General features: G+C 37.4%; 1 protein-coding gene and 1 long non-coding RNA gene across 4 annotated transcripts; both read left to right on the top strand.

The window, feature by feature from the left end:
* Window positions 1-433: 433 nt before the first annotated feature.
* LOC140177977 (uncharacterized) lies at window positions 434-8,862 on the top strand. Of its 3 annotated transcripts, XR_011869833.1 has the most exons (6): window positions 434-2,581; window positions 2,706-2,869; window positions 2,981-3,211; window positions 7,073-7,381; window positions 7,475-7,722; window positions 7,802-8,862. It is a non-coding gene; the product is annotated as an uncharacterized lncRNA (long non-coding RNA). The 3 variants fall into 3 exon arrangements; XR_011869832.1 differs by having other exon boundaries at window positions 492-2,581; window positions 7,073-7,372; window positions 7,475-8,862; XR_011869831.1 differs by having other exon boundaries at window positions 493-2,581; window positions 7,475-8,862.
* A 269-nt stretch (window positions 8,863-9,131) lies between these two features.
* LOC112732458 (protein trichome birefringence-like 23) lies at window positions 9,132-12,803 on the top strand. The gene is made up of 3 exons (XM_025781192.3): window positions 9,132-9,843; window positions 10,256-10,533; window positions 11,778-12,803. Exons 1-3 carry the CDS (start codon window positions 9,477-9,479, stop codon window positions 12,549-12,551), a joined length of 1,419 nt encoding a protein of 472 aa, XP_025636977.1. The 5' UTR covers window positions 9,132-9,476; the 3' UTR covers window positions 12,552-12,803.
* Window positions 12,804-24,431: the final 11,628 nt, after the last annotated feature.

The following is a 24,431-nucleotide window of genomic DNA, read 5'->3' as shown; positions in this document are numbered from 1 at the left end:
GTGTCACACACTTTTTGAAATTATTCCTATTGAAATAAAAAAGTAGTGAGAAAGAGTTTTCAAGCTAATTCAAATATTAATTTTTTCCAAAACAACATTTAAAATCCAAGACGAAGTTAGAATGTTTTCCAACAATTTTAAATCTTTAGGGATGAAGAACAAAACTCAATTATGAAATAAATCAAAACATAACCCTCATATAAAATAAAACACTTAGATTAATAATCCATAAAAAGATAAACAAAATTCCTAACTTTAACCGAGAAGGTTAGTGACTCATGTTTCAAAAATAAAATATGAAAAACGGAAGAAGGGTCTAATCCCCGAATTCTTCTTTTTCCAAATTTCTTAAGGACCTTATGTATTAAACTTCAAACAAAACTTATTCCTTAAATTTAAACTAATTCAAAATCAAATCAAATCAAATCTTCCCCCATTTATTCTTTAGCTTTGTGTCTTCTCTTCAAGGCTTTAGTGGTCCCAAGTTTGGCATTTTTGAATGGGCTTGAAAAGTGGCCAAAGTGGCTTGCGAAAACTGGGCCAAATGAGCAAATGAAACGCCCATATGTGTGGCGTGTGAAATGCCACTCTTTGGCATGCAAAATGCCACGCTTTTTCTTTTCCCCTGAGAGCAGCCTTTCTTTGGCGTTTGAAATGCCACCCTTTGGCGTGCAAAATGCCAATCTTTTCTTCACCGAGCATGCTTCCTCTTCTTAGTGTGTGGAACGCCAATATGTGGCATTAAACGTCCATCTTCTATGGTCTCTGGAACTCTTCTTTTCTTGGCATGTAACACGCTCTTCTTGTGGCGTGTAAAACGCCTAAATAAATCTTTGAAGTGGCCTTCTGAAAAATTGGCCCAGCGTGTAACGCGAGACTGCAGCATATGGAACATCACTCAATTAAACAAGATCCTGGGAGGTTTGATTTGGCTTGTGAAACGGCAATAAGTGGCGTTAAACGTCCATATATATTGCTTCAAAGAAAGGCCTCGAAGGCGTGTTGTTTCTACACGCCCGTTCTCTTTGTTTCATTATTGGCGTTAAACGCCACTTCCTTTACAAAGACTTATGCTTCATTTTGTTTTATTTTTTATTCACGCTAATGCATGCTTCATGCTTCTTCATTCATTGGCATTAATTGACTCTTCATGCATGCAACGTTATATGCTTTATTATTTCTTCATATGGCTTCATGCATTCTTCATTTGATTCGTGCTACTTCCTTGAATGGCGTTAGTAACGCCAATTACATGCATTCTTCATTCCTTGCTTCATGAGGCTTCATTGATTTGCACATTGCTTGCTTTGTTACTTGGCTTCATTAATTGGCAAATGCATGCATGCTTTGTTTATTATGGCGTTAATAACGCCTTGTTCACGCATGCTTCTTGGGCCACGCTTGCTTCAAGGGTCACGCGAAAGCGTGGCTTAAGGTTCCAAAGTGTATCCTAAGTTTTGAATCATGTTAAAAACTCATATTTTCTTCTTTTAAGCTTATTTTATAGATTTTACTTCTTTTTCTATTATTTCCTACAAAATTCATCAAATCAAAGGAATCATAGCAATATACAACTTAAGCACCAAAATACTCCATAAATAAGCATTATAAATTAATTTTTTTTATATGAAAAACCATAAAAATACACAATAAAATGCACATGCATCAATAATGTCTCCATCAGGGTAATGTAGTTAATTAACCTCACAAAGTAGAGGTAAATGGGACAATTTGTGTTAATTATGCAGAAGGGTTAGAAGTTAGAACTATAATTATTCCTCAAAAATAAGAGACATGCATAAAAAGGATAAAAAAAAACTTAACAATTTTTTCCGTGAATAGAACTTTGAACAAGAATTACCATAGCTTTGCATGTAGTTTTGATCAATTATGTTGTAAAATTAAATTTACTACTTTTTTTTTTTACTGCACCCACAGTTAAGTGAAAATAGTCTAACCTCACGTAGCATGGTTGAAACAACCAGTAGGCCAATTCAACCACAAAAAGTGGGTTTGGATTACTTTTTCTTTTTTTTTCATATTTAGTGTTTTTTATTTTCAAAATTTTATGAAAAAATATAGAAAATAATAAAATTTTATCTTCTGTTTTATCTTTTATTTTTTTCATAAAATTCTAAAAAATAGAGAATATTGAAAATAAAAATTAAACCAAATACACTTTTAATATTTTAGATATCGTTTCGTATATATTAGGTTATGGAGGTCTTTTCTATCTCTCACTGCATCAAGCAATTGGTTTTTTTTTTTATGGGAAAAGGGGCCTAAGGCCCAAGAAAAACAAAAGAAAATCTAAACACTCATCACTCTAGCAAATTCCATGCCCCTTCTATCTGCATCCAACGTATGAGTAATGAAAGGGGGTGGAGCAACAAATTGATGAAGACCCATCGGTAGGCTATGGGCGTGTTTAGCAAGCTCGTCTGCACTAAAATTGGCTTCTCTCAGAATACGATCAATTTCAAACTCTCCTGGCTTGGTTTGAAGCTCTTTGATGGCACGGATGAGGGTCGTGCTTCCATGGAGGGAGGTTGAGCTATTCTGAATCAACCTAACTGCGCAGGTAGAGTCATATTCTACCTTAATCTTGTTAAATCCCATATCAATTGCAATCTTATGGCCCATATAAATTGTCCACAATTCTGCTTCTGTAATGGTAACCTTGCCAATGTTCATCATAAAACCAGCTAACACCAGACCATTGAAATCCCTGATAATTCCACCGCAAGCCCCTGAACTAGAAGCTTGGAGGACTAATCCATCAACATTAATTTTACTCCAACCATTTTTCGGAGGTTTCCACCCAACCAAAATCGACGCCGTTGTTCTCAGAGTCATTTTACTTATCTCAGTAAGTTCTAGAACTTCATCATAATTCCTAGCTACTCCTTTGATTTCGGGAATGACTTGTTGGTATGGGTTGTTTTCCTGTTGAAAAATTAAATCGTTTCTCTTTCTCCAGATGACATTACATGCGGTGAGGAAGAAGGTGGGCCATGAAGTCCCACTGTCAGTGCGAGAGACCTTATTCAGATTATCCGTAAGCCATTCATGAAGAGACTGGCTAAAGAAAGGGTCACGTGGGTCTCTGTTTGAGCTGCTAAACCAAATACTTCGGGCAAAAGGACAATCCCTCAGAACATGGAGCAAACTCTCATCTTGATCTGGGCATCTGGGACAGCACCCATTATCAGTAAGTCCTCAGTTCCTTCTCTTGACATTAGTTAATAGAGTGTTGTAGCTTAATAACCAAGAAAAGGTCTTTAGTCTCTGAGGCACTCTTGCTTTCCAACATAATTTGTAAATCTCATCAGGATTTATGTCTTCCACATAATAAGCCTTATAAGCTGAATTAATAGAAAAACTTCCATGTGATTCCGGTAGCCAACTGATAGAGTCTCGACCTAGGGAGTGGTTTGGAGCTTTCAGAGTACGTATCATGTCAACAACCTCATTTGGGAGGGCATGAGATAATTTTTCCAAATCCCAGCAGCCATCATCCGTAGCATAGGCCTCTAGAGTTTCGTTATCCCTATCATCGCTAATTTGATTGAGCAATAACTCGCTAAGATTTTCAATACCAGGGATCCAGTGACTTTTTCAGATCTTGATGCTCTTACCATCGCCAATACGCCAAACAAGATTGCGTTGAAAGTCGTCCCAAACTTTAGCAATCCCTCTCCATGCGTTCGAGCAATTTAATCTCTTAGCCACTTAGGGAATAGGGCTATCACCACAGCCATACTTAGTCTTCATAACCTTTACCCAAAGTGCTTGGTCATTATGGACTAAACCCCATGCCAATTTCATGAGATAAAGGTTGTTTGTTTCCTGAGCCTTACGCAGACCTAGGCCTCCCAACTCTTTAGGCTTGCAAATAGAATCCCAATTGATAAGATGGATCCTTTTATCTCCTGCGTCTGACCCCCAAAGAAAGTCTATGCAAATCTTGTCAATTTGATTACAGACTTTCTTAGGCATCTTCATAGTCTGCATAGTATAGCTTGGTATCGTTGAGAGTACGGATTGAATAAGAGTGCTCCTTCCTGCTAACGAGAGAGTCTTCATATTCCAACTGGACAGCTTGGCGTGCATCTTGTCAATGATCGGCTGAAAGTGTTGCTTCCCACATTTTTCGTGAATAAGGGGTACTCCGAGATACTTTCCTAGGTTGTTGGTTAGGGGAATGCCAAGGTCTCTGCTGAGCTCTGCTCTAATATTGTGGTTGACATTCTTAGAGAAGAACACGCAAGACTTGCTAAGACTGACTTTTTGACCGGAAGCTTCACAAAAAATACTCAAAGCCTCCTTGATGATCTGGACTTGATCTTTATTTGCTTGAGCAAAAAGAACAAGATCATCTGCAAAACAGAGATGAGATAATTGAGGTCCATTTCTAGATAGAGTAATAGGTTTCCAACTTTTCTTTTCCACCAAGGAGTTAATTAAATGGGAAAGTCTTTCAATACACAAGACAAAAAGGTAAGGGGATAAGGGATCTCCCTGTCTTATGCCTCTGGTTGGGATGAAAGTTTCTGAATGAGACCCATTCCAAAGCAAATTCATAGTTGGAGAGGAGATGCAATGATAAATAACATTTACAATTTTATCCGGGATGCCAATGTCTTTAAGAGTCTCAATGACGAAACCCCAATTGAGTCGATCATACGCCTTCTCCAAGTCTATCTTAATCGCCATAAGACCTTTTCCTCCATTTCTGGTCCTCATCGTATGTATTACCTCTTGCACGACTAAGATATTGTCTGCACTGACCCTTCCTGGGATGAAGCTTGCTTAAGTATTAGACACGATAGCCCCTAGGATCGGCTTAATCCTTTCAGCTATCACCTTGGTAATGATCTTATAGCAAATGTTACATAGGCTGAACGGTCTGAATTGGGCAAAGTTCTTAGGTGAAGGAACTTTAGAAATGATAGAGATAAGAATTTGGTTCACTCTAGCAATGTTTTCTAGGTTCCTAAAAATCATTTGAACCCAACTTACTAGGGAATCTGCCACAGTATCCCAGGAATGCTGAAAGAACTTTGCTAGGAGTCCATCACTCCCAGGAGCCTTCCAGCTACCCATATTGAAAACTGCATGCTTGACTTCCTCGAAAGTGATGTTCTTGTTTAGGTGGACAAGGTTATCTTCTGCCACTCTAGGAAATTTACCTGCAATAGGAAAGTTAGGAAACACCAAAGAATAATTATCAGGGGCATATAAAGATTTAAAAAAGGATACACCCATGTGTTTGAGTTCTTCCTCATCATCAATCCATTCTCCTTCATTGTTCTTGAGCGAAGTGACATAGTTCCTTCTTCTTCTCCCATTTGCTTTTTGATGAAATTATTTAGAGTTCTTGTCTCCAAAATTGATGATATTGCACCTAGACATCTGCATCCAATAGCTTTCTTCTTGAACAACAATCCTTTCGTATTCCCTCCAAAGGTCGTTATGGAGTTTCTCTAGAAAAGGGTTATTGTTAAAAGAGAGACTTTGATTGATTCCATCAAGTCTGAGGAGGATTCTTTGCTTCTTTCTAAAGATGTGACCGAAAACCTCTTTATTCCAAACCTTAGCTTTATTTGCAAAATTATTAATATTAGAGACAAGATCTCCCTGCTTGATCCAACTGTTTTTTACTAATCTTTGGTAGTCTTCATGAAGGAGCCAAGGCGTAAGAAGCCTGAAAGGTTTATCTCTTCTTCTCATTTCTAAGTTATTGAAGTCTAAAAGGATGGGGATATGGTCAGACTTCAACTTAGGGAGATGTTTAACTCCGGCTGATGGGAAGAGATCATTGAAACCCAAATTGCAAAGAAATCGGTCTAGTCTTCGTTTGACTCTATTCCTTTGCCAGGTAAAGGGGGGTCCTGAAAAGCCTAGGTCCTTTAGGCCACAATTCTGAATACAATCTTGGAATCTTCTTGAGTCTTGAGAAAGATTGAAACTGCCCCCTGTTTCTTCAAGGGAAATGATAGAATTAAAATTCCCGCCAACGCACCAAGGTCCTTGGATAGTCCCTGCGAAATTTTCTAACTCCTCCCGGAGGCTACTCCGGGTCCCAGGTTGTGGGCTGCCGTAGACACGAGTGCAGTACCAGTTTCGATTTTCGTTGTCTTTGATATTCATATGGATAAATTGCTTATGGACTTCTAGAGGTTCGATATTCCACTCTTTTTTGTTCCAAAGGCACCAAATGCCTCCCGCAAAACCTTCAGCTTCGCTTCTACACCAAGAATCAAAACCTAACTTGTGGATAATCACCTCAGCTTTAGATCCTGAAACATGAGTTTAAGGAGCACACACAAATTCAAATTATATCGATAGGTTAAATCTTTAATAATAATGGGGAATCCTTTAGCAGATACCCCTCTACAATTCCAAATTAAAATATTCATGAGAAAAATTATGATGAAAACAGTTTCGAAAAAACTCCCTTAAAGAAAAGGATTCACTGAGCCTCATTTGGCTTGCTGTTGACGGCTTGAGCGTCCATCTCTACATTTTGGTAAGCAACTTCTCTCTTTTGGAGATCAAGTTCTTTCATGTTTTTGTCCTTCTTTGGTTTGGAGTTGGATTCGCTTGGGTTTGGAGGTTTGTTCCCTTCTTCCTTACTGATCTCATTATTATACCCACCTCCCATGATACTAGTGATGAGCGCTTTAGTTGTATGATCTAAAGAGCCCATTAGAAGAGTTGGTTGCACATACTCAGCTTTAGCAATCTCCTTGTTTAGGTAATAAAATTGCCTCCAATATTCATCATGTATTTTTTCCTTGCCTTTCTGATTCTTTTGGGAAGTTTCATGGCTGCTTTGGTGTGCTTCTATAACTTTATTTTTCTCCTGATTTATGGGGATGCTTTGGATGATCTTGGTCTTTTGAATGAACTGCTTGATTTGCTTAGCGGCAGGTGTTATTTTCATACTTATTGCTGTATACTTTCCTCTAATGATAGGAATGGAACTTTTTTGCCTCTGTTGATTTTTTTTGTATATGGTGAGTATTTTCGCTTTTGAAATTCTGATCTGCTGCTATTTTTTTGCTAGGTCCTGCTGGACATGCGTCCTTGTCATCTCCTGGATTAATAGCTTGGGTCTCATTCGAGGGTAGCTCTTCAATGGAATGATTATCTTCTTGATTTGCCTCTGCAAGGATGTGGAACCTTGAATTTAGGAAACTTTCCTTCCTTTCCTTCTCCGCATAATCAGCTTTGGTTTTATTCCTTCTTTGATATCTCTTCACAATCATTCATGGCCCAAAGGGGTTACCATTTTGCTCCTCATTAATGCTTTCTTGATTGGTGGCCATATTTTGAGAAACTTGCTTGTTTTGGTGCCTAACTTCAGGTGTGATTGGTGGGTCATTTGTAATAATTGCTGCAAAATTTTCTTTCTTTTCTAGATTCGATTCCTGATTCTGTGTGTCCTGATTTGTCTCTTGACCGTTAGGGGATTTTCGATGGCCAGAGCGGGTGTTCTCCGTCATCCCGGCGGCAGCTTCAGTGGCTGTTCCAATCGTCCTCTCATTACAATACTCCATTCTGTGCCCATACTTACCGCAGTTGAAACAGATTTGGTGTAGTCCTTCATAGACAATGTTGAACTCTTTGCCAAGAGCTGTGATAGTCGAAACCATCTTCTTTCGTAGATCAATTTCCACGCATATCCTTGCAAATTTCCCTCGAGAGTGTATGGAGGTGAGTTCATCCACTTTGAGCATTGTTCCGAGAGCTTTCCCAACTTTCCAGAGAAAGAATTTATTGTATAATTCCGCAGGTAGGTTGGGGATCCTAACCCATACTACTACTTTCTGAATATCCGTCTCCTGTGGCAAGAAGAGTGGTCTCCACCTTTGCACCAAGAGATAATGATCAGCTATCATCCAAGGGCCTTTCAAAGAGTGCATGTGCATAGTCATCTTGATCCGTGAACTTGACCAAGAAAAAGTTACCAGCTAGATCCATGACTTGTATCGCTCCTTTTTTCATCCATCTCCTCTGTACCCATCTATCAAGAGCTTGAAGGTTAAAGGTTTTTCCAAGTGGCTTAACAATCAGCGATAGTTTCCAAGGTCTACACCACTCGTCATACTCTTCTAGAGAGACCTCAATGTTGGGCTTAGGATCGAAGGGAGCTTCATCGTTCATAGAAGAGTCCATGACTAAATCTTCTAAGTTATAGTCTTCTGAAACCATTTCTACAATCTCTTGTGGATTCAGTTTTCCGAAGCCATTCTCCACTATCATGTCACGGTAGGATATCTTAGGCTTTATGAATTTCTCTGAATCACCTTTGTTGCGGTTTGATTTTTACCTTCAGTCTCCTTTTTCTGTTCTGGGGCGCCTCCTCCTTTTTTCATGTCATCCATTACCTGTTCTTCTATGTTATTTTCATTCATTTTTATTTTTTTTGTACTCCTTGAGACTAAATCTTCTTCTTCCGACGAACGTTTGTCGAGATCTGAAAAGAGAGAGTCAGAGTTCATTGAGAAAAAATTTTTAGAGATGTCAAATTTATTTTTAGCAATTGGTTATTTAGTATTGTAGTGGATTATTTTTTTTTCTAGTGAACTTGTGTAGTGGATTATTCATTCAATAATTCTTGTTGGTGCATTACTAGTCAACAATCAGTTGGCCTTTTGTTATGCAAGCTATTTTATAGAGACACTCTACCAACCATTAAGGAGGTGAGAAGGAGATTCTTATTTCCTCGCACTTTTCAATCTGAACAATATGATAAGCAGAGGTCTTTCTTTTCTTATATATAAAAAATTCTTCTTCTGGTTCAAAATGAAGAATTAAGCAATAAAACTCTTTACATAAGCTTATAAGTGTATGTTAATGTATTATTCTCTATTATAAAGTATTAAGATTAAATTAATTAATCACGATTGTTAATAATCCATTAATCATTCGTAATGATGCATTGGAATACATATTTTAACCTCAATCATCATATTTATGTAGGTTTTTGTTTTAAGATTAAAAAAAATGTTTTATTAAAGAATTATATTTTCAAAAATATGTTTTCTTAAAATATTATATCTGAAGATTATAAAAAATGTATTTGTTTAGTACAAATAGTTGATAATTATTTGTCTTTATTTGCTTATCTTTTTTTTCTGCTCCATCTTGTTTTATCCAATACAAAAAAAATAATAAATGAAGGATTATACAGTACAAGACATGATAATCCTGTTTAACTAACAAAGAATTGTTAAGCATAAATGAAGGAATTGTCCAATAAATTAGAGGAAAAGGGTCGTTGAATCACATTCATATGGATCTAAACTTCAGTGTCAATTTTGTTAAGTCTTGTATTTGTTTATTACTCAAAAAGAGCGAGTATCCGTGCCTGTGGAACTACAAGAACAAGTGCTTTAGGTTCCATAAGTGAGAGTGTCTTTAATTGCATTGATTTGGGGGTGTTCCTTGTTTGAGGAAGCAGAGATATGAGGATGGACTATCTACACCACAAGTTTCCCTTAAACCACAAGAACCTTCTCCTCAAATTGCTTCTCTCTTTCTTCTTCTTTGGTCTCGCTTTCCGTTTGCTCTTCTTCCATGCCCTCTCTCCTCCTGTTTCCCCTGTTCTGGAATCCCCTTTTCCTGAGAAAACCACTCTCCCTGTTCCAGAACCCCATCACCCACCTCCTCTTCCGTCATTGCTGCTTCCTCAGAATCCACCTGTTTTAGAGGAACATGTTCCTGATGATGTTCCAGAACAAGCTCCTGAAGATGACCCCGAACATACTCCAGAGGAGTTTCAAGAACATGTTCCTGAAAGTGAAGATCAAGTGGAGACTCACACAGACACAGGTGAGTGGCCTCATTATGTTCTATCTTGGTTTCTTATTCCTAGTCTTCACTATTTTTGTTTGCAAACACACACTGTTTTAGATCTGTACCCCAGGAAAAAAATTGTCGGTATCAATTTATTTTTTATAGATTGTGCCATGTGCAGTTGAAGAGTTTTGTTGCATAGATTTAAATTGAGGGGTTTAGCTAAATGTGCCCTGACACATGATAAAGTTACCCAAGTCTTCCTAGAAAAAAATGCAAAATTTAAATTCTCAATGCATTTGTTGTGCATTTGTTGAAGTAAATTATTTAAGATGTTCAATTGCTAGCAACCTTTAACTTGTTAGCTAAACCCTAAATTGAGTTCTAGAGTAATTGATTACTAGCTAGGAATGTGAATGGATGCTGAAAATTAAATTTTTGTGTGCAGAGGAATGTGATTATTTTAGTGGGGACTGGGTTCCCAATCCTTTTGGACCATTGTATACCAATGAAACCTGCAGCCACATTGAATCTCATCAGAATTGTTTGAAGAATGGAAGGCCTGATAGAGAATTTCTGTATTGGAGATGGGCTCCAAGAGGCTGTGAGTTACCCCTGTTTGATGCAGGGAAGTTTCTCAACATGATGCGTGGCAAAGTGTGGGCGTTGATTGGTGATTCCATATCCCGCAATCATGTGCAGTCGTTGATATGCATTCTTTCAACGGTATGTGTTTTATTTTGCACTGGCAAATAGCATATTAGCTTTTCGCATATGGATTTTGCTCTAACTATCAATCCAGGATTGTCTTACTTGTTTGGTTAAGAGAATAAGAGTTTGTATCTATTCTTTTGGTGTCCATTGGTTTTTACAGTATTTATGATTTCCCTTGATGTTTTCTTCAATGATTAAGGGCATCAGTTATAACCTACACCTTAGAATTTTGTTATTTTCCATGATCAGAATCCTTATCTTAGCATCATCTCGTTTAGATTGTGGAAACTTTTGCTTGGTTTATGCAAGCATCATATAAAGGTTATGCTAACTTTTGAGGAAATTAATGCGACCCCGACTTTTTTAACTGTTTAAGTAATGTTTACTTATGTTGATACATTGAGTGTGCCAGATTTGAATTGAGTCGTTTGGGTACAGACCAAGTATCTCAGAAATGTTTGACTTGTAGTAAACTGTAGTCAAAACACAGGATTAATAGTGTTTGTCTGTTAATTAATTTTAATGGTAACCTTGCAAACTACGCTGGGTTTTCAGTTTGAAGAGAAGAAATACCTAGCTAAGGAGCCGGAAAGTTTAGTAACTTAATATACATAACCTGATCTTGCTTTTGAACCCAATTCCAAATATGGGCAATTTATTGACATTAACAAGGAGACATCAACACTCTGTCAGTATGTCTATAAAAATAATTTAGATTAGATATATATAGGAAGTAATTATAGACCTCAACTAGCAAGTAAATCAATTTTGTTAATATAATATTAGTTGCTTCAGTGTAGCAGTGGCTTATAGGCCTCAGTAAATAGAGGTTTAGATACAACACCAACACTGAAAATGAGCAATTTCCTGATTCATGCATTAATAAGAAGTAAAATGCATGATCTATGTACTGAAACTGAACATAATCTTTGCTCCAAGTACATCATTGAAATGCCAGAGTGCACTGGCACTATCCTCTGTGGTGCTAACATGTGCACCAACAATCAAGTAATCCTATCTTTTACCCCCTGATGTTCCAAACATACTTTGCCCCTCTGTAATTCTTTAGTGTTATTTCAAATTCAGAATTGTATCTGATACATGATATTTTTCTCATATACTTTCACAACTGTAGTATCTCGTCACAACATAACGGATGATAGTATATACTCTTGAAAACTATGATGACCTGTCTTTGGGTGTTACACTGAGAAACCATTGAGAGGGAGTAATTCACTTGAAAAATTGTCTTTCAGGTAGAGCAAGCTGTTATGTACTACCATGATGAGGAATACAAGTCTAAAAGCTGGAACTTCCCCTCATACAACTTCAATGTGTCAGTTATTTGGTCACCATACCTTGTGGAAGCTGCTATATATGAAGACATGAACGGCGTTTCGAGTTCTGAAGTTGAGATACAACTAAACAAACTGGATAGTAAATGGGTGGATCAATATATGGACTTTGACTACATTATATTTTCGACAGGGAAATGGTTTCTCAAAGCCGCGATCTACTATGAAAATGACACCATAATCGGGTGTCACTCCTGTCCCAAAAGGAACCTGACAGAACTCGGATTCAACTTTGCTTATCGCAAAGCTCTAAAATCTGTCTTCAACTTCATAGTGTCTTCCAATCACAGAGGCTTGATATTTTTCAGGACATTCACTCCTGATCATTTCGAAAATGGAGAGTGGTTCAGCGGTGGAACTTGCAAAAGAACAGCACCAATCAAAGAAGGTGAGATGGAAATGAAGGAGCTGAACATGATGCTCCGGAACATCGAGTTAGAGGAATTTGCAAAGGCAAGGGATGAGGCTTCAAAGAATGGAGTGAATCTTAAGATAGTTGATTTTGCTGGACTTTCACATTTGAGACCTGATGGACACCCTGGTCCATATAGGGAGTTTCATCCATTTGCAAAGGGAAAAAATTCCAAAGTTCAGAATGATTGTTTGCATTGGTGCTTGCCTGGCCCAATAGACTCTTGGAATGACATATTAATGCAGATGGTTCTCAATGGATGAGAAAAATCAGTAAAAGTTGCTGCTTACACTACCCTCAAGGAAGTTGTGAATATTATTGGTGAATTGATGCTCTCAGATGTACAATTGAATGGAGATTGGAGTCACACAAATTGAGTGTAACACAAAGGATTATAAATCTCAGTTTATAGCTAATTTTGATATCTATATATGCAACGACATTGTATTTACCAAGTAAATTTTCAGTTTGAGTGCATGACCAAACGAGGGGTATTTGAGGTATTTGGTTTATCAGTCTCTCTCTTCCGAGTTTTTTTTTTAATTTCTTTTTCTTTTTTTTTTGTATTTTTTTCCTTTTAATGTGATTCATTGTTCTCTATGAAGCACGGATATTTCGTTGAGTTGCCGTGTTCACGTGTCGGACACATTTCGGACACGACACTCACCGACACTCGTCCGACACGCGTGTCTGCTGTGTCCAACCGTGTCTTAATAAAAAATAAAAAATTCTTCTCCAGACACATCTGGACACACCTAAATACCATCATGTGTCAGCGTGTCCTGTCTTATTCTTAACATATATTTTTAAAATAAATTTAAATAGAGTATATATTATTATTTATTAAAATAAAAAAATATTTTAAATACTTGATATAATTAAAATAAGACATTAAACATCATTAAAAATTTTAATTTATATTTTAATATCAATAAAATATCAAAATATTATTACGATTTATTTAAAAAATACTTTATATTTTATATGTATGCGTGTTCCTGTGTCATGTAAGATTTTAAAATTTGTGTGTCGATGTGTCCTGTGTCCGTATTAGTGTCTATGCATCATAGATTGTTTTCTCAGCCTGAGCTATTTTTTTGGGGGGGGGGGGATTTGAGACGGTTGTAAAAAAAAAAAAAAGATCTTAGGTGGGTTAATGAGGCCTCTCTACCATCAGCATCATCACCAATTATCTGCTTGAATTAATATTATAGGCAATAGGCTAGACACTTCTATCCAAAACAAAGAACGAGAGAGAGAGATAGGATTATTCCAAAAATAGAAAGATAGCTAGACACAATTCGTCAACTACGACAGTAACTATAGCCATAATAGGCTGGCCCAAGACCAACGGTTATTACAAACTGTCCTTTAAGATCCACGACCAAACGAATAAATTATACATATAAAGAGAAAAGATATTAATTACTAAAGATCAACGAGTCATTTTTATAATTAAATTAATTCAATAGTTAATTAAATAACAAAAAAATTTAGGTGAAGAAGAAAAAAGAGGAGACGCATAATAAAAATAATTTATCAAATCATCAAGTCATTTTAAAGACTTAATTAAATTTGATTATAAAAATAATTTGTTCACTTAATATTTTTTAAATTTTTTTTTATTTTTGTATTACCATGTATTCTTTTATCATCTTTCTTTCAGAGCCACACATTGGGATGCTTTTTCATGTGGATAAAACCTTCCAACGTTATAAAACCTTTTCCATATCAATATTCATTGTGCATGAGAAAAAAACAAATTAGTCCCTGACCTTTTATCCTGCAGACATTTTAGTCCCTGACAATTGGAAAATACTTTTAAGTCCTTGACATCCTTAAAAATTAGACGAATCAGTCCTTCCGTCCATAAGCCACTGTCAGACCCAACGGAAAAGGCTGACGTGGCTCTCCCTTTGCTTACCTGGCATCACGGCGTCCCACGTGGCACGTTAGTGGAATAGAGCTTTTCAAAAATGGACAAATAAATCTCTGTCACTCAAAACGACGTCGTTTTGTGTGCTGCCCTAATCTTCAAATTCGTTTGGATTGTTCGTTTATGGTGGTGGCTGGTGGTGAGGAGAAGAATTGTACGGATTTCAACAATGGCTCCAAAGAAGTGAAGAACCATCTAAATTTGGGCATTCCACTATCGCTTTCTAACATTTCAAGAAGGGCACAGGGAAACGGTGAAGGTTTAGGGTGGTTGAGTTGTGTCTTCACAAGGTTACTGCTGCTACTATTATTGTCTTGGTGCTTCACCCTTAATGTAAAGAAAATCTGCCAACATCATTAAAGCTGGAGTCTTCCCTTCACAGTTTGTGAGTTTCTTGATTTCTTCTCTCTCTACTTTTCTGTTTTTCTTTTATGGGGAGTCTTGAGAGTATTGACAATTCCTATAATGAGTTTTGATGGGAATTAAGAACATAGTTCAAAATTTCTATCTTTATTACAGGATTGTGATGGATATCTTTGGTGTAGTTAGTTTAGTTTCTGGGGTTGTTAAGTGAAAATAAAAGAAGGTAACTTTGTGAGATCTGGAGCTGGTTCCTTCCCAGCTAGACAAATTTTGATAGCTATATCCTTTTTTGTTGTGAACTTTTGTGGAGAGCTTGTATTGTGTTGCCAGGGAGATAGAAAAATTCGTTGAATTAGATTAGATTTGTTGTAGTTGTAGTTATAGTTTAAGACAAGATTCCGGAGATCTAGGGGTATCTATGCTCTTATGTTGCTAATGCTAGATTTCCAATTCATGGGGTTTGCTTAGATCTAACCAAACATGAAGTTCCCATGGCATGATTGAGACTATGTGAAGTTTGAAGTATGGTGCTGAAAATGGCAGAATGAGGTTTTGCTAATAGCTATGATATGATTTATTTGATATTGTGAAATTGAGGGTTAGGGTTCATGAATGGAGAAAAAGATGTTGAGAGAACTTGGTATTTTTTGAATTTCATGCTGAACTGTCTAACTTTGGGCATTCCACTATGCCTTATACAACTCTTCTCCTCACTACCAGCCACCACCATAAACGAACAACTCAAACGAATTTGAAGATTAGGACAGCACACAAAACGATGTCGTTTTGAGTGATAGGGACTTATGTGTCCATTTTTGAAAAGCTCCATCCCACTAACGTGCCACATGGGACGCCGTGATGCTAGGTAAGCAAAGAGAGAACCACGTCAGTCTTTTTTGTTGGGTCTAACGGTGGCTTATGGACGGAGGGACTGATTCGTCTAATTTTTAAGGACGACAGGGACTTAAAAGTATTTTTTAATAGTCAGGGACTAAAATGTCTGCGGAGTAAAAGGTCAGGGACTAATTTGTCCTTTTCTCCATTGTGCATATTCGAATCTATCATCTAAGGTTATTTTTATTTATATTTATATTTACATTTTATCATGTATGGTTCATTCAACCTTAGATTCAAATACAATATAAATTGTCCACTAAATAAGGGAATTTTTTATTTAAATTAAATAAAGAATAAAGTATATTTTTTGTCCTTAAAGTTTGACAAAAGTTTTAAAAATATCCCTAAGTTTTATTTTGTTTCAATTTTGTCCCATAAGTTTTCGATTTGCATCAAATATACCCCTGCTAATTGTTCAAAAAATTTAAGATCGATTCAACAACAATTTCATAAGAACAACTCCTCAACACAAGCAAATCAAGTATAATTTTCATGTATTATTGTTATATTGGTCTTAAATTTTTTGAAAATTTAGCCTCCGAGGGTATATTTGATGTAAATAAAAAACTTCTGGGACAAAGTTGAAGCAAAATAAAAATTAGGGGTATTTTTAAAACTTTTGCCAAACTTCAGGGACAAAAAATATACTTTACCCTTAAATAAATATATAATTTACAAAAATACATAAAATATAGACCTAAATATATAAAGTAGCGTTTGATTAAAAGGAATGAGATTGAGATTAAGAGACTAAGACTCAGTATTGTGTTTGATGGTTAGAGACTAAAACTAAAAATTTTAATCCTTATTTTCAAAATTTCAGTCCTTTTAGTACCTCCAGATAGTGGGGACATAGAGGACTGAAATTTTGAGACAGAGACTGAAACTTTAATAATATTTTTTTATAAAAAAATATCTTCATTTCACTTTTTAAATTCCAAATCTATCATTCAATCTCCGTATTTATTTTAAATTAAACATAATACTGAGACATAACTCAGTTGAGTATATTTTACACCAAATACAATACAGAGACTTAATTCAATCTCAGTCTCTCAATCTTTGTCTTCTAGTCTCAGTCTCTCAGTCTCGGTCTCCCGAGTACTGAGACCCCAGGCTATGACGCAACGAACGGCTAACGTGTCCTAGGTGCACCCGGCATACGTGTCACGTGCAGAAATGAGTACTCATCACCTGAGATGCGTTTAAATGCTGAAAACAAGTCATGGAACCCGAAATATAGTCAGAGACAAATTAAGGCCACAATATCCGAGATACGTATATTATGGTTTAGGTGTCTGTGCACCCTAGATATCTTAGAGAAAAACTCTATATATATTCTCCCATCCTCAACCATACCCTCACAATTCATTCTTTTCTCTCTTCTCTCTCTATTTATCCTTCAACTTTGTTCATATGGAGAATAATCAGCTCTTTTTTATTGTAATTTATCCCAATGAAATAGTAAAAAATGGTGATACAGGAGTAATTTTTGAGTCTAATTCAATTGTGATGTTGCGTACTACCTGTGTTAATACCCTAAAAGATGGTCATACCAACAACGGCAGCCGTCTCAAAGGAACAAGTGTAGCTGACTTGTCCGTGAAAAGAAACCCCCGATAAGCATGACCAAGTAGCACCTAGCGTACTTACGGGGTGTATTCGGATCTGCCCCAGCTGAAATGTGTGAAACCTTATTCCTCAGCTAGGTCATCCTCAAACCAAAAACTTGCTTCCTATCCTCTGGCTGTGGTGGTGGCCTGTCGCCAAGTAAATCCTCAACCCACTCCCACGTCGGGTGTCTATAGTACTGCTGGAAGTCTCTAGTACAATCTCCAATCGGCTCACCCTCAGTGCACAGACCAAGATGGTAAGCAACATCTTGAAACTTAATGCTGACCTCACCCCATGGAAAGTAGAAGTTGTGGGTCTCATGCCTCTACCACTCGACAAATGCAGAGATCAAGGAATTATCAAATATAAAATTCCTCAACTCTACTGCACATGTCCAAATCTTGCCTCCCTGATATAAAGCAATAGGCTGTCCAGCGGGGGAAGACCCAAGGTCACACGGTGTGGCAATAGCAACTGAGGCTTCTGCAATAGTCGCAACATTTACTCTCGCAAATTAATCTCGTCTAAACCATTAATTATGTTTAATAATTATTAAATATTGTAAACCTAGTAGATAAATACCGTTAATAAAATATTATATTTCATATAACACTAATATTCATTACTAGTATTCACAGTATTAAATAAAAAAAGGAACATGAAGCAAGATTTAAAAAATAAAACATTCATGTTACACTATTCAAATCTAACTGGTAGTATTCTAGATGATATCAATCCAACGATAGGTTTTAGCAAAAAAATATAATCTAACAATTGTATAATTTGAATAATGTATTATTTAATTTAACAATATATTAATTTACGTTTAACTATTATATTTATTTAAGTTAACTTCAAATTATTTCAAAAAATATTAAAACCTACTATACATACGGATTTTTTTAATAAATAAAATAAGTATTTTAATTACTGAAATAGGTAATTTGGATAGTTCTTACCGATTTATGTAACATGGCTTATAAGTATAGCCGTATCTTGTCTATACTGTAAACGAGATAAGACATAAACCAAGGTCCATGTATCACGTGTGCACACGTATCACGTGGGAAAGAACGAACATCACGTATCTTGTTTACACTGTAAATGAGATACGAACAAACTAATTTCATTTACTGTGTAAACGAGATACGTGCTAACTTAAAATGTTGACACTGTAAATGTGATATAGTACGATAAACATCAATTAGCTATAAAAAGATGTTGAAATCGTTAGTATTCACCGCAAACATCTCAATCCTTCTTCTTTTCTGTTTTTCTTCAAAAAAAATAGTAAAAATGTTTGGTGGTAGTGATTTCTTTATTGTGACGGTGTATCCCAACTGTCGCATGAGAAACAGTGACAATGGGGTTATATTTGAGTGTGAGAATCCTATGCTACTGCGCACTCGAAGAGCAAATTCTTTGTCCGAGTTAAAAAGTCTGATATTGATGCACGTCGGTGGCAGAGAGAGAAAAGAGGTTGGAAGAGAGTTAGGTATAGGATTCTAGCACTGATGGGAGGTGGTGTATTGGCGATTGGATTTCTGTTTAGTAAAGAAATTTTATAAAATTAATCGCGTTGTAAGTATAGCTTCTAAACTAACAAGAATTCCTTTCGTACAAAATTTTGGTTGTCACAAGTAACAAAACCCAATAAAATTTATAACCGAAGTATTTAAACATCGGGTCGTCTCTCAAGGAATTGCAGGGCAGTATGATTTATTATTGGTTATGGAAAAGATAGAAATTCGGGTTTTTAAATAAGGAACAAGTAAATTAAATGACGAGAAAAATAAATTAATAATAATAAAATCTCTTGGCAAGGTATGAGAACTGGGAATCCTATCCTTGTTATCCTTATCAAGTGTGATGAGAATTGGATTCTGCTCCCACTTTAATTAACCCTTGCTAAACAAAGGAGGGTCACGTGGACTAATTAATTTGATCCTCAAGTTCTAGTCAACTCCTATGGAAAGACTAGAGTTATTGGAGTACAAATTAACCAGCAAAGAATTTCAATTTCAATCAACAGCTGAGTTTGATAACTCAAGTGTTACTAATTACTTAACCAAGGCCAAAAGGGGAAAATATCTTTAAATTAAATTAAAAGCATTCATAAATAAATTAAAGCAAAATCAAATCTAAAATACCTCAAAATATATTAATTAAGAAAATCATAACATGAATGGTTCATAAGCCAAATTGAAAAGACAAATGACAATTAAGTAATAGAATCAATAAAGGTAGAAAATAAATTAAAGGAATATTGAACCTGTGACTGGAGAGAAATAATCCTAAAATTGAGAGAAATCCTAATCCTAAGAGAGAGGAGAGAACCTCTCCCTCTAAAAACTACATCTAATCCTAAAATTATGAATATTGTATCTGTTACTAAGTTGTTAAGTTGTTGTTTGATTCCTCCATTCTCTGGCTTATATTCTGTGTTTTTGACTTGGATTTGGGCCGAAAAAGGGTCCAGAAATTGCTGGGAGCGTTTTCTGCAGATTCTTGTACGTGGCATCTGTCAGGCGTTCGCGTGGGTCACGCGTTCGCGTGGGTCACGCGTTCGCGTCATCTGGGAGTTTTCCTTGTCACGCGTACGCGTCAATCACACGTGCGCGTCAATTGTGTTCTGCTCAAGGCACGCGTCCGCGTCAGTCACGCGTACGCGTCAGTCACGCGTACGCGTCAATGCCATTTCGCGCTAGGCATGCGTTCGCATCGTCCATGCATTCGCGTCGCTGCCTTTACTTCAAAACTCCATTTTTGTGTTTTCCTTCCATTTTTTGTATATTTCCTTTCTGTCTTTTAAGCCATTCCTGCCCTATGAAACCTGAAAATACTTAATACACAAATCACGGCATCGAATGGTAATAAAGAATAATTAAATTTAATATTTTTAAAGTATAGAAAACATGTTTTTCACATATCTTATAAAATAAGGAATAGTAAAACCATGTAATTTACATGAATAAATGGGTGAAGGATTGAATAAATCACTTAAATTGAGCACAAAATACATCATAAAATATGGGTTTATCATGTATTTCGGTTTTATCTGTTCTGGCTCGACGGCGATGAGCATGTGCGCCTAATATTTGACATCCACGAGAGAATCATGGTTGAACAAGTGATGGAGCTTTCTGTGGAGGTTTGCGATGTTGGTGGTGGTGGTTCTGGCAACTCAAATTTTGACCAGGATGATCCACCTCTTGCACCACGATCCTTACACTGTGCTAGTCCAGTGGTAAACATGGACGTTGACAGTGAAGATTTTGATGAAGAGTATGTTGTCGATAGCCACGAAAGTGGTTCCTCTGAGAATGATGATGAGGATGAGTTCATACCAGAGACACCCTTTTGTGGATCAGTTCGATAATTTTTGCCTGCTCCGTAACCAATTCTGGAGTTATCAACTGTACCCAGCCACTACCATACTTTGGATTTGGATGCGATGCACAAGGTAACTCCATTTTCCACTATGGGGGCGGATGAATACAACACCGATAGAGGTGTGAAGTTTACAGTTGCTCACAAATTCAAAAGCAGAGAAGCAGTACTTTAAGGCATGAAGAATTACAGCATTAGCAGAAGTGTTGAGTATCAAGTTGTGGAGTCGGATCAGTTAAAATACCACGTGCATTGCTGGTAATTGACTAATGGTTGTCCTTTGAGTCTCCATGTTGTCCTCTGGCAGAATCTCGGATATTGGTAAGCGTTACAATTTTTTTAAAAATTATGTTATTTGTCATCCTTGTTTTAGTTAGAATATCATTCGATTATATTTTAAATCGTTAGGGAGGTGCATAAATTTGGCGGACCGCACACGTGTTTAGCCCCACCATTTCTCAGGATCATTGACAGTTAGACATCAACCTCATATGTAGAATCATCATGTCCCTCATATAGTCCAGTCCATCAATTACCATCCCTATTCTACAGGGTATAGTGAGACAGATCTATCATTTCAAACCATCTCACAGGAAGGTTTGGATGGAAAAGCAGAAGGAAATTGCGTAAATATATGGTGATTGAGAGGATTTCATACAACAAGGTGCCGCGATTGCTCCAAGCATGCAGAGTTATTGTCCTAGCACTGTATGTGATCTGAGTGCAGTACCGTTCTATGAGGGTCACATGATAGTGTGCGACTACTCCTAGTTTGATAAGGTGTTCTAGGCTTACCCTCCTTGTATTGAAGCTTTCAAGAATTGTAAGCCCTTCATTTCCGTTGACGGCACACACTTGTATGGCAAATATAAGGGTGTGTTGCTCATTGCAGTTGCACAAGACGGTAACAGTAACATCCTTCCTGTGGCATTTGCAATTGTCGAGTCGGAGACTACAGAATCATGGTCGTTCTTCCTTACCAATCTGAGATGCCATGTGACACCACAAGAGGGACTTTTGATTATATCTGATAGATCCCAAGCAATCAAGGCCGCACTTAGAGCCAATGAGAGCCTCTGGATGCCTTTTAGAGCATTCCATGCATATTGTGTCAGGCACATGGCTGCGAATTTCATGTCTCCTTTCAAGTCTACCGAGGGCAAGCGATATCACATTAATGCTGCTTATTACCCCAGTAAGGCTGGGTATGAATGGTACATGGATGCTTTAAGGACCTTATCCTATGAGATGGCAAACTGGGCCAGTAGATTTAACAAGAAAATATGGTTACAACATTATGATAGTGGTCGTCGATTTGGGCACGTGACAACTAACCTCTTGAAGTGTCAACGCAATTCTCAAGGGTACACGATATTTACCAATTTCATTTATTTTGAGATGCACGTATGAGAGACTGCAGCAGTTGTTAGTCCGCAAGGATAGGGAGGCACAGACTTAAATGACAGCGAATAATCGATTTTCATAGTGGCTACAGGCTGCTATTGAAAAAAATAGAGAGGGGATCCCGAAGATGCGGGTTATGCACTGCGATAGGAGGGCCTCAGTGTTTGTGGTGGAGGAGTTAAGCTATTTAAAGGTTGGAGCTAGGGTTCATTTCGTGTTTGATTGAGCTCGGGAACATGCGACTATGGGCTTTTTCAGTCACTTTATTTCTCCTGTCGTCATGCACTTGCTGCTTGTGCTGCCGCAAGCATTAAGTGGGGGAAGTATGTTCATCCAATCTATTTGCAGGAGGCTGTGTTCAAGGTTTACAAGATTGAGTTCCCACTGATTCCTAACAAAAAGCTTTGACTGGAGTCGTATAGGACACATTTACATCCTAATCCTGCCAAGAGTAGAAAGGCAACCGGTAGTCCAGTTTTCACATGGTTTCGTAACAATATGGATGAGGTGGAGTGCCAAGAGAAATGGTACGGGCTATGCAGGAAACTCGGCCATACATAGAGAGGTTATCCCAATCAACGCACCAATGATACTTAGTTCTTGTATGCCTTTTGGCTTATTTCAGTTGATCTATTCGTGATTTGTCCACCTATGAGATGGTTATCTTTATTTGTCGTGTTTACTTCATTTCATACTTATCAATTGCAATTTCTGAATTAAAGAGCCTATTTTAAATTTCAAAATGATAATTTGCATACAGTAACTAAATTAAGGCACACACGGTAACTACAGAAATTCATTACATAAAGTATATTACAAAAACACATAGCTGAATAACTAAAGATCAACGATTATAGTACTAATTTAACTGAGTAAATAAAGTACAGTAGAAAAACACAGACTGATTTTGGTACAAAACACACTGAGGTAGAATACATTATAAAGTACTAATAGAGTAAATAGCATGTAAAGCAGATTAACGATGGTGGCCACGTGGGTAATGCAAGTGATGCCCAGTGCCACAAAATGGCAGCTGTGTTTGCCGAGATGGTCTACGACCTCGTGGGTTTGGAGGAGCCTGTGCATCCGGTGGTGCCTGTGCATACGATGGTGGCAGAGGTAGGGGTGGATGGTCAGTGTATGACTGATCAAATGGTTGTGTCTAGTAGTGTGGTGGCACTGACGGATACCGTGGCTGTGGGGGTAACCTCAAAGGGGCAATCATCAGTCGCCCGTAGTCAACTGATGGAGGTGTAGTATACTGAAAACTTGGCCAAAGATCGGGTCCGTACAAGGTGCTAGCCCCCGGTGACATTTGAGGAACCCACACCGAGGTAGATGCAGGTGCCGATGAGAAATGTGGACCATGTACGACACTCTGCTCTCTGGCCATGCGAAATTACTCTGCTATATGGTGCATAGTCTGCTGGTCAGTCGTCTTAACCTGAAACACCTCGTCAAACTGGATCTCATCCACCATGGATCTCTCATGATCACTCGACGAGGCACCCAGATCTACCCAGTCAGGTGGAGCCGCAAATGGGTCATCCTGATGCGTATGCAAGCCGACCAATGGTGGTGGTGGTGGTCGTTGAGGTGGTGGTAAGCCATCGTCTCCCTCTGGCATGTCGTCGTGATCCTTCTGCGGGGCAAAGTCAACCTCTTCCTCAAACTCAACGTCTAGCCGCTCCCTACGGGGCCTAACCCCCTCCCTCTGGGGGCGCCTGATGAATCCACATTTCATGGTATTTATTTGCTTAAATTGGGTGGATTTCATTGACTTTTCTAGGATTTATTCATTGAAATAGCACAGTTTCATGATTTCTTCCTAAATTGTGCTTAAAAGTAAAAACATACTTTTTAGGCCCTAAAATTGCTAAATTTTATTCACTTTAATTCCATTTGATGTCTTGATATGTTTGTTGAGTGATTTAAGATTTTGAAGGCAAGTATGAATTGAAGAAGTGAGGAAGGAAAGCATGCAAAGTGGAAGAATTCAAGAAATGAAGGATTTGAAAAGTTGCCAATCCTGACATCTCTATACTAAATTGATCATAACTTGAGCTACAGAGGTCCAAATAAGGCGGTTCTAGCGGCATTAAAAAGCTAACATCTGGGGCTTCAAAATGATATAAATTTCCTATAGTGGACATTGAGTTTGGGTGTACGTACGCACACACTTATGCATACGCACAAGAAGAAAATCAACAAATGTGCGTATGCACACTAGCATACGTACAAGTCCTGGCACATGACCTTATTAGTTGCAACTCACTGGCAGCGATTTTTTGGCTTCCAGAGCCCAGTCCAACTCATTTCTGAAGCTATTTCAAGCCAAATTGAAGAGGGATGAAGGGGGGAGTAATTAGGTTTAGGTTTTTATATGTCTTAGCTTAGTTTTCTAGAGAGAGAAGCTCCCCCTTCTCTCTAGAATTAGGGTTTTTAGCTTAATTTTCTCTTTGATTTCTCTCTTTAATTCTTGTTTTAGTATAGTTTTATGATCTTCTTAATTTCTTTTGTCATTTTCTCATTCTTCTCA

Source organism: Arachis hypogaea, chromosome 13 (assembly GCF_003086295.3).
Source record: "Arachis hypogaea cultivar Tifrunner chromosome 13, arahy.Tifrunner.gnm2.J5K5, whole genome shotgun sequence".
Classification (NCBI taxonomy): Eukaryota; Viridiplantae; Streptophyta; class Magnoliopsida; order Fabales; family Fabaceae; genus Arachis; species Arachis hypogaea.
Note: the sequence above shows the minus strand (reverse complement) of the source record. Positions and strands in the feature narration are given on the sequence as shown.

Excerpts from the sequence above, each read along its gene's own strand:
- LOC112732458 (XM_025781192.3), top strand. The coding sequence starts at position 9,477 with ATGAGGATGGACTATCTACACCACAAGTTTCCCTTAAACCACAAGAAC. Across the intron at positions 9,844-10,255 it reads GGAGACTCACACAGACACAG|AGGAATGTGATTATTTTAGT; the intron begins GTGAGTGGCCTC and ends TTTTGTGTGCAG. Across the intron at positions 10,534-11,777 it reads TGATATGCATTCTTTCAACG|GTAGAGCAAGCTGTTATGTA; the intron begins GTATGTGTTTTA and ends ATTGTCTTTCAG.